This window comes from Mytilus edulis, chromosome 3 (assembly GCF_963676685.1).
Source record: "Mytilus edulis chromosome 3, xbMytEdul2.2, whole genome shotgun sequence".
NCBI lineage: Eukaryota > Metazoa > Mollusca > Bivalvia > Mytilida > Mytilidae > Mytilus > Mytilus edulis.
In genome coordinates this window covers 89,452,499-89,468,507 of record NC_092346.1, presented here as the reverse complement: position 1 = coordinate 89,468,507, position 16,009 = coordinate 89,452,499, and the positions used below count along the sequence as shown (strand labels likewise).

At 30.7% G+C, this 16,009-nt stretch overlaps 2 protein-coding genes across 3 annotated transcripts in view; both read left to right on the top strand.

Moving 5' to 3' along the window:
* The window catches only part of LOC139514647 (uncharacterized), a 369,289-nt gene that overhangs the window by 32,670 nt on the left and 320,610 nt on the right, over window positions 1–16,009 (top strand). The window lies entirely within an intron of this gene.
* Window positions 1,302–15,109, top strand: LOC139514653 (dynactin subunit 1-like). Of its 2 annotated transcripts, XM_071304107.1 has the most exons (7): window positions 1,302–1,377; window positions 2,776–2,925; window positions 5,281–5,301; window positions 6,771–6,879; window positions 7,547–7,617; window positions 9,366–9,434; window positions 12,018–15,109. In XM_071304107.1, exons 2-7 carry the CDS (start codon window positions 2,784–2,786, stop codon window positions 12,317–12,319), a joined length of 714 nt encoding a protein of 237 aa, XP_071160208.1. In that variant the 5' UTR covers window positions 1,302–1,377; window positions 2,776–2,783; the 3' UTR covers window positions 12,320–15,109. The 2 variants fall into 2 exon arrangements, with proteins under 2 accessions (XP_071160208.1, XP_071160209.1); XM_071304108.1 differs by lacking the exon at window positions 5,281–5,301.

The following is a 16,009-nucleotide window of genomic DNA, read 5'->3' as shown; positions in this document are numbered from 1 at the left end:
TGTATCCACATTTCGTTCGTATTTTAGTCTAGACGCCTGTAAATTAACCATCGAGGTGACCTCAAAAGACTGTCGACATGCAGTCCTATAACCCGATGATAAACTTACCCGAATAATTAAGTCGTTGTATTCTGCTGATCTACGATTGCTGCCTCTCGTGGGAGAAAATCGGACACGGAGAGTGATTGAATTCGAGTTAGATATAAACATAAAAAAATATAAATAGATAGCGAACTCGTGCAATTGGATTTTTATAGGTTCGTTTAATTGTTTGTTATAGGTTAACATATATATCAATCATCGGTTTTACCTGTATAAGAATGTCAATAAAATGGTTAACTCTTGATTCACTTTCAATGTGGACATTTTTTTTCTTTTGATGAAGTAAAACGCGCATAATTAATGCGTAACCCAACTCAGGGACTTTCTATAATAGTATAGAAAGTCCATGCCCAACTGTGGATAAGGTGTTAAATTGAAGATCACATGAATACGGCTTCAATGAGGTCTAATTATTCACTTGCAAGAGAATGATTCTTTAGAAATGGTGTTGGTTTTTTTTTTTACAAAATTAAAAAAAACTGGCTGCTTATATATAATATTTTGATTATTTTTTTGTTATATATCGTAGCTAATGTCCCTTTAAGTGGTAGAATAACATTTCATGTTAAAAAAATGGGTGAAATTTAAGTTAAGGAAGTTATTTTCAGTTCCAGTTAAAAAAGTTAGGAAAATTATTATGTCTGAATCTGTCAAACTGAATTATAAAAGAGGGACGAAAGATACAAGAGGGACAGTCAAACTCATAAATTGAAAATAACTGAACATGGCTAAAAATGAAAAAGACAAACAGACAAACAATAGTACACATGACACAACATAGAAAACTAAAGAATAAGCAACACGAACCCCACCAAAAACTAGCCTGTGATCTCATGTGCTCTGGAAGGGTAAGCAGATCCTGCTCCACATGTGGCACCCGTCGTGTTGCTCATATTTGACAAATCCGGTAAATAGTCTAATTCGGTAGGTCATATTCATGAAAGCCCCGGGAGGGGAATATATTAAACTGGACCCCTTTTGTGTTGGGCGCGAAGCTATAGATGGAATGCTGGACCAGTTTAACTGAAATATAGACCATTTGTTCCAAAAGAGGATCACTGCAGTGTTCACACAATTTTTAAAGAGTAGGTGCGTTATTTTCAATTTGAATTTGTTGTATGAAAGAAATCCCATAAGAAATATCTGTATTAGGGCCATTTATTTTCGGGCCGAGTTGTCTTCAACAAAGGGCACCTGTTCTTTAAAGCTTTTTTATGATGGAGACCATGCGTAACATTGATTCAGACTTTTCATAGAAACACCAAACAAAATTAGGTAAAAAAATGTTTTATGATTTCTTATTATATATTTGTACATATTTAAGATCGACAACGATTAAATTTTGTTTCTGGTTCCATTATTTAGTGTTTTTTATAAGATTTAGATTGCACCCATGTAAAAATTGTTGACAATGGTTTGTTTAATTTTTGCCTGATCCTGATCCTAAGGCTAAGGTCAATATTTAGTTTGACACAACTGATTGGCTGTTGAATCAGAGTTTTCTCCTATCAATTCTAGTACAATTTCTTTGCTTTGGGCAGTTTGTTCTGCAGTTCTTTTTTTGGAGCTTCCCAATTGACTCATGTAACTTGGCGCTCCTAATAGCACAAAATCTGCTCCTGCCTTGTACATGTTGTATGTGAACTCTGGCTCTACAGGATTAATATCTACTTTTTATGCCCCACCTACGATAGTAGAGGGGCATTATGTTTTCTGGTCTGTGCGTCCGTTCGTCCGTCTGTCCGTTCGTTCGTCCGTCTGTTCGTTCGTCCGTCTGTCCCGCTTCAGGTTAAAGTTTTTGGTCAAGGTAGTTTTTGATGAAGTTGAAGTCCAATCAACTTGAAACTTAGTACACATGTTCCCTATGATATTATCTTTCTAATTTTAATGCCTAATTATATTTTTTATCCAATTTCACGGTCCATTGAACATGGAAAATGATAGTGCGAGTGGGGCATCCGTGTACTTTGGACACATTCTTGTTTTGTTTTTTTTTCATGTCATAAGTGTAATTGTTGGTAAGATACTCCTCCATTTGCTGTTTGATTGGTTTGGCTATGTTTTTTTATTGTATTTTTGGTATTTCTGGGACTGATATTGCTTCCATTTGGAGGTCGATTGGTTGCATATTGGCCTTTACTTCCATTGCTTCTCTTCCTGCCGTTCCTGGTAATTTAAGGCAAACTGATAACCCTTTTCTTTGTATAGCTTCTAGTTTTTTTTGTATTTTCCATTGATGTTATCTGCCAAACTGGGCACCCATATTCAATAATGGATAATAGTGGACAAAAAGAGCTATTTTTTAATATTAAAAATTCATTTTCTAATATTAGAAATTCATTTTCTAATTCATTTTCTAATATTAGAAATTCATTTTCTAATTCATTTTCTAATATTAGAAATTCATTTTCTAATATCAGAAATTCATAATTCTAATTTAAGAAATTCATTTTCTAATAATAAGAAATAGTGTTTTTCTTTTTTAATATTAAAAAATCATTTTCTTATGTTAGAAAACACATTCTAGTCGACTGGCATGTATTTTTGCCCCAAAATCTCTATGATACACGCTCCTGTCACGGTGTGGTTTACTATCCATATCATTTTGCTGTTATTTCTAAAAATTAGTGATCATTTTTGTACAATTCAAATTTAGAATTATTCCTTTTTAAGATTGAAAAATGGTTCTTCATCAAAATGTGAATGTTGGACAAAGAGTAGAAGTGAAAGTTCACAACAGAATATACAGAGGAACAGTCAAATATAAAGGTGCTATTATTCACAAACCAGGAGATTGGGTTGGAGTATCATTAGAAAAACCAGGTAAGTTAAAAATATATGATTGGGGAAATCAAAAACCATAAATAATTTTGCATTCGTAGATGTTAGAATTGAGTCATGAATTTTTTCAAATCATCATGATTCATGATTAAATAAAGAGTATTTCTAAAACCTAAAATGACCTTCTTTAGGGATTACTTCAGTTTTGACCACTTGTTTAAATGTTGCAACTTGGTTATTTTAAATGATTTGAATCAGGAAAAGCTTTCATGTATAACTTAGTATTTTTATGCCCCACCTACGATAGTAGAGGGGCATTATGTTTTCTGGTCTGTGGCTCCGTCCGTCTGTGCGTCCATCCATTCAGGTTAAAGTTTTTGGTCAAGGTAGTTTTTGATGAAGCTGAAGTCCAATCAACTTGAAACTTAGTAGACTTGTTGCTTATGATATGATCTTTCTAATTTTAAAGCCAAATTAGACTTTTGACCCCAATTTCATGGTCCACTGAACATAGAAAATGAAAGTGGGAGTTTCAGGTTAAAGTTTTTGGTCAAGGTAGTTTTTGGTGAAGCTGAAGTCCAATCAACTTGAAACTAAGTAAACTTGTTGATTATGATATAATCTTTTTAATTTTGAAGCCAAATTAGACTTTTGACCCCAATTTCACGGTCCACTAAACATAGAAAATGAAAGTGGGAGTTTCAGGTTAAAGTTTTTGGTCAAGGTAGTTTTTGATAAAAATTGAAGTCAAATCAACTTGAAACTTAGTACATATGTTCCCTATCAGTATAATCTTTCTAATTTTAATACCAAATTAGATTATTACCCAATTTCACGGTCCATGGAACATGGAAAAGGATAGTGCGTGTGGGGCATCCATGTACTTTGGACACATTCTTCATGTTCTTGTTTGTCAGTGTTTAAACATTAGAATGATCTTGAAGATGAAAACATCTTTAGCAGTCAGTTTAACAAGAAGTCTAAAGTAATATGCATGCATATTACATGTATATACATAAAATATGGTCTTGAAAATAGTTGTAATAAAAATCTTTACTCAATCAATAGTTTATGCATCTTAAGAGTTAAATTTTGAGATTCTTTAAATGTCTTATTCGAATCACAGAAAAAGATCTGACAACTGTCAAAAAATAATCAAATAAATTTTACATTCGGGGAGATGTTACGGTTTATTATTTAATAGATGAAGGGTAAAAAGATAAAAGCCTTTTTGTGTTTGTTTATATATATAATTATTTAAGTATGGCATAGTCATGATAGTAAACACTTTCAGATTACAATTATTTCCTTTTATCATAGAGGTTCCTTTTCAACATAGAGCAAACACAGTTTATATATCCAGATATGTTGCAGTAGACAGGAGATTCATTTATAGTGAATTACATTTGAAACCAAAGTTTTACATACATGTACCAATTGTTAATTTAACCATTTGATTAATACTGTTATTATGTTTGAATGCATAGTCTTGACAGCTATATTTAATTTAATAGACTTAACAATAAGTTGACAATCATTGAATTATTTGCCAACATTTTTAATTTTAAGGTTATAGCATGTCTAATAAATTCAATATTTAGATTAGGAATTACTCTACATTGGAATAAATTAATGTGATCTTACAATCTTTGAGAATAACTTGCAGAATAAAAATGTGATTGTGATAGAAAAATTATTTTATTAAAACTATACATGATCATGCATGTGTATGTTGAATAAAATCATGAAAATATTTAAAAATAATCTTCAAAGCAAATACCACTTCAGTAATTGTTCTTTTGTACATCATAATAGCATAAATTAAACTGTATAAAAGTTATCATATCGAATAATGTATGCCTTTTAGAATATTTCCAAATTAGCCTTATATTTACAATTTTTTATCAAGCTGAATGACCAAAGTTTTTATTTATTCAATTTGTTTCAATTTTAAGTTTGTATAATTTGCACTACAAACTGTTCTATTTTCCTTCAAAATAGTATCCAGATTTCATTTTTTTCAACATACATGTATGAATGTTTGCCTTATATTAATGTTTGTAAAAAGGGAAGAACATATTTTGAATTATAATCATTGTATACAGAGTTTTGTATATTATCAACGATAAGTGGTTCAGTGACATTTTTACAACATTGAAAATATGAATAAAAAGGTTGCCTAGTGGGTTTTTCCCCCATTGTGATAAATTACAATAAAAGGGCTAGAAAAGAATTCCAAAAAAAAATAAAAATGTTCCTCAAATTAAGAAACTTCTGTATTTATTAAAAAATTCAAATGATAATAACATCAATTATCTTATCCCCAATGAGTTAAACTATTTAACATGCAAATTGTTATCCATGAATTAAAATGACCTCATAATATATATTTGACAGTTGAAGATTTTATGTTGACAGGTTTGTAATATTTTGTATATATCCTGTTTTCTAAATATTAACCTTTGCTGATCGACCATATATTTCCTTCCAAATCCTAGCTGTATATATGAACCTAATGTTTTCTGTCATGTCAACTACCAGTAGAATCTCTGCTAACCATCAAATAACAGGAAGAATGGTGTAAGGCACTTATCCTTCACTAAATAAAAATAAACAAAATTTTCTTGTATTAACTGGTACAGGATATTTCTAGTGAAAATGATATCACTAAAAAAAGCTTAGTTTGTGTCATGCCTATGCTCAGTGCCTATGATTAGTGTGGTAGTTTAGATATAACATTACTTCCCCACCTTTCCAGGAAGTGATGTTGACATGCTGAATCATTTATCCTTACTCCAAAATCACCGTTTTTCATTTCATAAAAAAACATGTGTTTCCTGCAGCTTTTTAAAAGGATAGGGCAATTTATTTTATCAGATTGCACTCATATGGTGATTGGCTACACTTTAAGGACACCCCTTTCATGGTTAACTTCACCTAAGTTTAAGGGCAACCACCCTTTATACAGATATACAAGCACTGTTATGGATAGGGAATAAGAAAGCATGCAATTCTATTTTCAGTAGATAGCTGACCAGACTCTCAGTCATGTTCATTGACTTTGAAATTATAAATTTCAAATGAGAAGTTTATGCATTTTAAAAGAAGAAGTACTAACACTTATATTTTATTATTTATTATATTCAACATGCTGTTTCATAATTATTAATTATAGTTACTGCAAATTTCAGTTGCAAGTAAAACATGTAGCAAATCTTTTCCTGATAAATGCTACACTCTGTTTTACTCTCCCACTGTTTAAAATTCTTCTGATATTAGGTTTACATTTTTAATGAAGGAGTACTTGTAATGACTGTTCATATGTTAAATTATACAGTTTGAATCTATGCAGCTGTATTTGAATATTTCAAAGACAATTTTCTTCAGAGTTACAACTAGATTGAACTCTGCATATAATATGAAGAATGCTGTCCAGGCTCTGACTCACTAGTTAGACATCAACACAATAACTGATCATATGATTATATATATATATATATAAAATGTAGTTTGATAGATTTATAATAAAAATATTTACAATTAAACATACTACCTCCAAAATATATACCCTTTCATTTTTGTATTGCACCACATCAAAAAATGAAACTAGTCTTCAAACTGCATGTTACATGTATTTATACATGTGGTGCTTACATTTTTTTCTTTGTCAATCCTTTTATATCAATCTTTTCAAACAAATAATTTATAAGCACTTATTCTAAATTGAGTCAAAATGTAATACTAAAATTTCACAAAAACATGTAAAAAATGTTTCTATTTTTTTTAATTTAATTTTGGATTTGAATTTTTTTTCACATTTGAATTATCATTTGAAATCTATACTCCAAAACAACACTTATAGTTATGTTTTGCTTCCATTATTTCAGTTGGAGATAATGACGGAATGTTAATGGGAAGAAGATATTTCCAGTGTAACAATGGACATGGAATCTTTGTCAGAGCCAATTGTATCAGATTTATTCCTCTGACTAGGTGGTATGTAAAGTAATCATGATAAATAATTTTAAATTTATGTTTTTTTTAAATTTAGATAAGTTCAAATTATTTTTTACTCAATCACATTCATGTGGCATATACATGATATACATATAAACAGGATATAGTAATCATGCTACTTGGAAAAATTGAGATAACAAAACTTAGAATGCCCCCCGAATCAGTGAACAAGGTTAATTATCTGATGCACAAACTAGGATACGAACTATTAATTTTAACTTGATGTCAATTATTTTAAAGATGCATCTATCAAATTTTGATTTTTATGCCTCACTTTTTTGTTGTTTTACAAATATTTAAGTCAACCCTTGTAGGTATGATAGAAGAGGGTCTTTCCATCCAGCCGTTAGTCTATCTGTCCCTGTTTGTATGTCCACTACATAGAATTTTTTGGTCAAGGTAGTTAAATCTAAAGTTGAATTAACATCAACTTGAGACCTAGAACATATGTCATTTTGATGTGAACTTCCTTAAAATGTATGCCAAGTTATGGTTTTTACTCCTATTTCATGATTCACTGAACATGGGAATGTGATAATGTGAAACCAGTAAATTCTCAGGTTAAAAGTCTTTAGCATTAGTTACTTGATTGATATCTTCATTTGCATGTATGTATTGCTCAATGTTTCGTTTTCTATAATTCTAGGACCTACAACAAATATCACAAAGTAGCAGACACAGCAGAAGTAGATGAACCATTATTTTATTCATCTCCAAGTAAGTTTATTTTTACTCTCTTCTCTCAATATATCACATTCATACATGTATATGTCCTTTACATATAAAAAAAAAGATGTGGTATGATTGCCAATGAGAAAACTATTCACAAGAGGCCAAATGACATAGAAATTAACAACTATAGGTCACTGTACCACCTTCAACAATGAGCATAGTCATGTTTTGTTTTTGTATCAACTGAGATTAAAGCAGCAAAATACTAGACAAAAAGATGTTAATACTAGGGCAAGCGTAACACAATCTCTATAAAGCTTTGTATTTTAGAAGACAGCAGACCTTGTATACAGATGTCTTACATTACAAAGTTTCCCTCTGTTATATGTTCCTTGTTCTTTGACTAATTTTTTGTCGAGCCTGCGACTTTTGTCGCAGAAAGCTCGACATAGGGATAGTTATCCGGCGGTGGCAGCGGTGTTAGCTCACTTCTTAAAAGCTTTATATTTTAGAAGGTGGAAAACCTGGATGCTTCATACTTTGTACATGGATGCCTCATGTTACGAAGTTTCTGTCAGTCACATGTCCAATGTCCTTGACCTCATTTTCATGGTTCAGTGACTACTTGAAAAAAAGTTAAGATTTTTTGTAATGTTTGATTCTCTCTTATTATAAGTAATAGGATAATAATATTTGGTATGTGAGTACCTTGCAAGGTCCTCATGCCTGTCAGACAGTTTTCACTTGACCTCGACTTCATTTCATGGATCAGTGAACAAGGTTAAGTTTTGGTGGTCAAGTCCATATATATCAGATACTATAAGCAATAGGTCTAGTATATTTGGTGTATGGAAGGACTGTAAGGTGTACATGTCCAACAGGCAGGTGTCATCTGACCTTGACCTCATTTTCATGGTTCAGTGGTTATAGTTAAGTTTTTCTGTTTTTGTCTGTTTTTCTTATACTGTATGCAATAGGTCTACTATATTTGGTGTATGGACCTCATTTTCATGGTTCAGTGGTCAAAATTAGGTTTTTGAGTTTTGGTCTTTTTTTCTAATACTTATATGCAATAGGTCACCTATATTTGGTGTATGGAATTATTTTATGATCTATATGTCAGTTGCACAGGTTTATTTGACCTTGACCTCATTTTCACGGTTAATTGCTCAGGTCAACTTTATTTGTTGTATGTAAGAATTGTTAGCTGAACATGCCTGACTGGCATGGTTCATCTGACCTTGACCTCATTTTCATGGTTCATTGGTCAATGTTTAGTTTACTTGGTTAATGTTAAGTTTATGTGACAGTTGTAATAAAGCTTTATATTTAGGACTATCAACATAATATCAATGATTAGTAAAGAAGGCGAGACATTTCAGCGTGTGCACTTTTGTTATTGTTAAGCAACTGCTTATAAAGAGTAATAAGAAACCTGATATTTGGTAAATGGTATCCTTGCAAGGATACTTTCCCTAACTCATTGAACCCCGCTCATGCAGGTGCACTTGATTCTAATCTTAATTTAATATATAGGATTATCAGTTTTCTGACTGAAAGCTTAAGTCAATAGTTTTCTCCAGGCACTCCAGCTTTCTCCACCCAAAAAGACTGACCGCCAAGAAATAGCCCAAAAGTGACATTTAATAGTGGCTTTAAAAAACCAACAATCAATCCCTAACTCGATCAAGTTCTGGTCATTGAAAACAAACAAAATGTAGGTATACATTAACCCTAACTAAAAAGATCCTTGTATTTTATGGTCTTCAGTGTGGTTCCTTAACATATTTCAGAAGCAGCTGATCCAACAATGATATCTGAGGATATGGAAAGGAGGATGAAGACAGGTGCTTCATTTGGTGGTTAGTATTATATTTTGTAAAGGGATGAAGGAATCATAATCTGTGATCATAGTTGTCATGGTTGTATTAGATTAAATTTTCCAAGTCATTAACAGCTAGTAATTTGTAATCGTTAAAATTTTGTATTACACTTATAAAAAAGGAAAATAGCTAAAAATTTTTTTAAGGGTGATGACTTGAGAAAACATGTACTAAATCAGTTAAAAATTGGATTTTTTGTTTGTTTAGAGTTCTTTTAACACAATCCCATTTCAAATTTGACTGATTTCATATTTTGACTTTGTAGAGTTATTCCCCTTGATAATGTAAGAAATATCTCATCTGAAAGTTCTAGGTGATATATTGAGTCTGTTACCATATCATCAAAAGCAGCTTAAAGAACATGGTTCATGTACTGTAACTACAGTTTATTTTATGTGTTGACTGTACAAAACCAGGCTGCATGATTTTTGTTAAATGTAAAAGTCCCAAACCTTTCTTTCAGAAATGGTCGATATTACTACTCATTCTCTCATCTTACATCATTTTGCTAGGGAGATCTCTTCCCCATGGACCCATTGTCATTTCAGACCAAAACCAGCTCTTTTAATGTTTTAAAAAGTTTCCAAATCCTGTAAGGAAATCAATTTATGAATAACTAAAAGTCATATGAAACCTCAAATTAAAAAAAATGATGCATATGATTTTTATAACTAAATGGATAGTTTTCATTATAAATCTTATGTACATATATTTTTTTCTGAGGAAAATTCTTTAATTTGTCCACATTTAGAAGAAGTTTACCTTATTTAAAAATTGCTTGCTTCCAGGAAGCAATTTGCTGACATATTTCCCTTATGCATGTGACCTAAGCGTGACCCTTCTTGTAAAAATCAGGGGATCGCAATACACATGGATCTGTCATTTAAATAACCTATTTTCTGATTGTATATGTTATACACATGCTCAATATCCATGCTTCTTTATTGATTGTATACTATAAGGTGACAATCGGTAAACTTTGGCTTCAAAACACAGCATTTAATGAGCTGCCATATTTGTTAAGTCATAACCAGCGTTTTACGTTTCCGCAAATTGGCATTACTTTTCCGGAAAAAAAAGATGACGTTTCCGGAAAAAAAAGTTTACGTTTCCGCAAATAAATATCTTACTTTTCCGGAAAAAAAGTAACTATATTTCGGAAAAAATAAATTATTGCTTTTCCGCAAATAATTGTGGAATACCTGTTCATCGAAAGCAAAGCCTTAATATAAAATAAATATTAAGTAAGTCAAAGGTCATCATAACATGCAAGTAAACTTCATAATTTAAATCTATGAAAACGTATGTTCAAAAGTCAGCACTAATCAGAAATATCTTGATATGAGTTCATAAGTCAGTTCTGGCAGAATATTTGTAGCCAACACGCCACACAAAGTCCACAGTAGTACATTCACCATTTACAAATTTTGTATTTTGTTCAAGAACTTAAGGAAGTCCATCTTCTCCTTTTCACATTTCCAAACGGGTGCTTTTACAGTTAGAGTTCTCATTTTTATGTAAGATGTTGTTTGCAGTTTCAATAACACATCGTTAAAAACAAACAAAAAATGTTAGGATGGCTAGCGTAAAACTGCTCGTTCAAGTGGGCATGAAAAGACTCGGCACTATTCGTGTTTTCGTAACAGCAGTATGCATTACACCTTCAAAGTCATTATGAACTACCTCGGGAAGTTATTCTTCGGCTAGTGCACACATCAATAAGCCGATCCAACAGTTTTGTGTAACATTCCTCGGATTTAAGTGGAAGTAACGCAAATACAAGACGAATGTAGTTACCATTTTTACATCCATGTATCGAATAAACTGAGTTGCTAGAAGAATTACGGACAGAATTTAAATGTGCCATCTATGAAAATATCAGTCATTTCATTACATAGACATACCAAGTTGGTGAAACATGAAAGTATAACGATTCCCGAATCAAAATCATTGACTAATTAAAAGTTAAAATAAGTTTCAATTGTGTTAGTGTTCAAATCTATTTGTCTTAATGTCTCGTGAATTTCTAATCTACATTTAGGTAATTTTGGAAACTGCTTTCGCCTGTCTCTGTATAAGGACATAGCAACATTTTTCAAGTCAATATATATTCAATTATTTATAATTTACCAGGTAAATTTCCGGAAAAGTAATAAATACAAATTGCGGAAACGTATACTTTAAATTTGCGGAAACGTAGCATTGGGACTTTGAAAAATTAGCGGAAATGCAATACGCCCGTCATAACAGACAGAGAGAAAAAAAATTGACGATTATAAGATATCTTTGCGTGAAAATTGATAAAGTCGTGCATAGAAGACTAAGTTTATGATATATACATGCATTGGTTCAACAATTGGATAAACATTATATTTCACCAGTCATTCGTTTCATATGACTTTAAAGTCAAAATACACCAGTTGATTATATAGTTAAGACGATCATTACGGTATGTTTGATTAAAAAAATTTGCCTATATAATTATGCATGTAATTAGTTCAATTCATTAAGTAGTAAAGTACTATTTAGATACTTAAAGTTTACTCTTATGTTATATTTCAGATCCTTTCAGTAGAGCAAAGCGATACCCTTTAACACATTCAGTAGGAAATCGTATTCCAGCAGCAACCATGACCAGATCGATGACTTCCTTAAGTTACACTACACGTCCAATACATGCTGAATATGACATTGAAGATGATTTTATATCATACCCCTCAATACCCAGAACTCACATGCCGTACTCTGCACTACGGAATCAAGTAAAACGAGGCTGGGAAGGGGCACACTATGTAAGAGAAATGTCTGTAGGAACTGGTAGAGACTCAATGAAGTTTAGCCAATGGAATGATGTTTCGCCATAATTTTTTTTTTTTGGTTTATATTATACTATGGTGCACATTATTATTTAATTTAAATTGGTTTAAATTTCTTCAGCTCAGAAATGCTAAGCCTATGCTGCATGCATTTAGTAGTAAAATTAATTGATAGTTTAGATCATGGATAAAATTCATTTTAGATTTGTGTATGCATTATCCAGGAAAAAGGTTAAATAGTAAATGTGACAAGATTGCTCTTTTTCTAAATCCTACCAGGCTTGCAAAAAGTAACAATTTTAGAATTTTTTTTAATATAAAAATATTTTTAAACCTATGAAATTTTCATTTACAGAATATCTTCTTCAAATTAATAATTTACCCATATACTCACCTGACTATTCAATTGACTATTTCGATTATGAAAAAATAAATAAATAGAACACAATGTACTTTAAAATCATACACAGTCTTGTTGACACTTATTGAATTTATGAGTCCAAAGTATACTGATGAATAGGTTGACACGTCAGTTTTAATCATAAATAAGCATTAACTTCTTTTAAGAAAATGTTTGCACCATGAAAAACTTCACAGGCAATATCTTGTCATAAAATGAAGAAAAAGTTGAAAATATCAAGTGCAATTTACTGCTATTTCAGTAAATAAATATACATCAAAGGCATTTACAAATTTTTAAAATAAAAATCATGATAAGTGATTAGCTGGACAAAATAAAGATTTAAGGGTAAGTAGATAAATACCCAAATTAAGTGCAATTTTGAATTTATTTGGGTTTTTGAATACTGCAGATGAAGAATTAAACGATTTTGTATATCCATGTAAAATTTTACTTATCAATTTAGCATCAGATTAGTAAAATGATATGAATGATAGAAACATATTAGTTTTCTATGCTTCTCAATTAAAAGACAAGTATTTATAAAAGCTAAACTAATGTATATTCTTTTTAAAAATTGTATAGGTGACACTAAAGGCTCACAGTTTTATATGAACAGTTTGAGATCATATTATTCAAGGTTCACATTTTCATGTGAACACTTTTAGGTGACATTATTCATGGCTCACAGTTTTATATGAACAGTTTGACTTTGATATCATATTATTCAAAACACTTTTAGGTGACATTATTCATGGCTCACAGTTTTATATGAACAGTTTGATATCATATTATTCAAAACACTTTTAGGTGACATTATTCATGGCATCCAGTTTTATATGAAGAGTTTGAGTTCAAGTTATTCAAGGCTCACAATTTGTATGAAGAGTTTTATTTGATGTAATTCAATGCTCACATTTATATACGAACATTTTTAGGTGACATTTTTCGTAGGTCACATTTTTATTGTAATTCTGTTTTATTTCAGTACAATTAGTATTCCTGACAAATTTGTTATGATTTATGTATGAATACATACTGATTACTCTACTGTAAATTTCTGTGAAAACAATCTTTAATAGTAAGGTTTTATACATCATGAATTTCATTATTTCATTATTACTTATGGATCAAATGCTTTGTCAAAAATTCATTTAAAATGACTAAATTGAAGGATCCCAGTTTAATTTTTTTTTTGCACAATTGGTATTGATTGTATACAGATGAGCTTATCAAATTATACATTTTTATTTAAATGTCCATACATCTGAGTCATACAATCCTTAAGCATGTGGATATTTGTTATTGTACTCATCTTATTCTTCATATGGCATTTTCATTTTTTTTGTAATGACGGAAAAGGGATTTTATGTCTTTCAGTTTTATTAATAACTGAGTTTGCAATATTTGTTATTTTGTACTAAGGTGGCAGAAATAAGATGAAACACATTGCTGTGATATATTGTTTTGATTTTCTTTTCTATATTTGTCAAGTACTGTCTTTTAATGTTCAAATTTTCTGTGTTTTTTTTCTCTTTTAGACAAAGAATTTGAATTGGTTAATTTTTACAACAATGTTATATTTCTTATACCCGCTGTAAGTGATTTTTTGACGAATTACACATTTTGTATTAGATTTGTTAATGTGAGTTTTACATGTTTTCTTGTAAATTATATACCCTGATTTGGATAAAATAAGTTTATACCAGCACAACCTCCACAATGTAATTATTGTTCTACCTCAAACAGATCAAAGCTTATCTCCTGTGATCATTTGATGGAATGCCTTTCTGTCAACACAGTTAAAAAATGGCACCATTTACCATGTTACGTACATAAAGAAACACAATGAAAAGAAATGGTAATAAAGATTGTTTATTCAAAAAGTGGGGTATGTGACTTATAAAAGCATGTTGTTATATCCCCACTTGCAAAGTTGGTTGTATACTGGAATGACCTGGTCAGTATGTATTTATACGTATGTTTGTCGGTCAATATTAATAGTTACAATTTTTCAGCTTCTATGTAAAGAAATGTTTGACAATAAGTCTAAAACTTCCTGTTCAATGATTTATTTTTATATTAGATATATTGAGGATGGAATTTTTGTCCATGTCTTAGTAAGAGTTTGTATATATATTTGTCGGATATAATTTGTATGACCTCATCATGGTCATGTACAACTTTTTTCAGACTTTTATCCATGTTAACAGAATTAGAAGATTTTTTACTAAATATTTATGAACATTAGAACTTTTTGTAGAAATTTTATTTTACACATATTTAGTATTTTAGGACACTTGCTTCAATTATTTATTATAAGGAAATAGCATACATTGTTACTGTAGTCATTGTTATATTCTACTGATGTTATTTATTTGTTTATAATATTGCATGTTTAAATGTTCAGAAAAAAATAAACTATGTTTATGCTTTTACCTAATTTTTCAGTCTTAATTTAACATTGAAAATGACAGCTTTGAAGGTCATATTTGATTTCAAAACTTATAACAACTCTTTTTTTAGGTCTTATACACCCTTGGCTTACTTGTATACCATCAAAAGTTGGTTGACCGATGTGGAATATTTGTTATGTATACAGATGATATCGGATATATTCCTTATGTCGTAACTACAGTCCCCTTCCCTTTTCACGAATGTGACCTACCAATTTAGACTATATTCCGGCTTTGTAACAACATGAACAACACGACGGGTGCCACATGTGGAGCAGGATCTGCTTTCCTTTCCAGAGCACCTGAAATTAATACACCTAGTTTTTGGTAGGGTCTGTTTTGTTTTTGTTCCCCTCTTTGTGACATTTTGTTCACGGATCATTGTTAATATAATGGAAATTGATGCGACTGCTGAACAAATGAGAGGTTTAGCGGTTTAAAACCAGGTTCAATCCACAATTTTCTACATTTGAAAATGCCTGTACTAAGTCAGGAATATGACAGTTGTTGTTCATTCCTTTGATGTGTTTTATCATTTGATTTTGCCATTTGATTGGGGACTTTCCGTTTTGAATTTTTCCAGAGTTCAGTATTCTTGTGATTTTACTTTTTTTTGTATACTTAAACATATTTTTACACATCCTGGCACTTTAAATTTTCGGCATTTTACCTCAAACTCTATGGAAAAATATAATATTTAATTACAATTTAAAACCAAACTGTAAAAGATATCACAAAGATTTTTTATTTTTTTTAAGGAGATTTGAAAAATTAATTTTAATGATTCAACAAAAAATAAATTGAGTTGTAAGTTTGTGTACCTATATGTGGTAAAACCCGAGGATTTCTTAGTATGGATAGTGAAATTGGTTATTTTCTCGT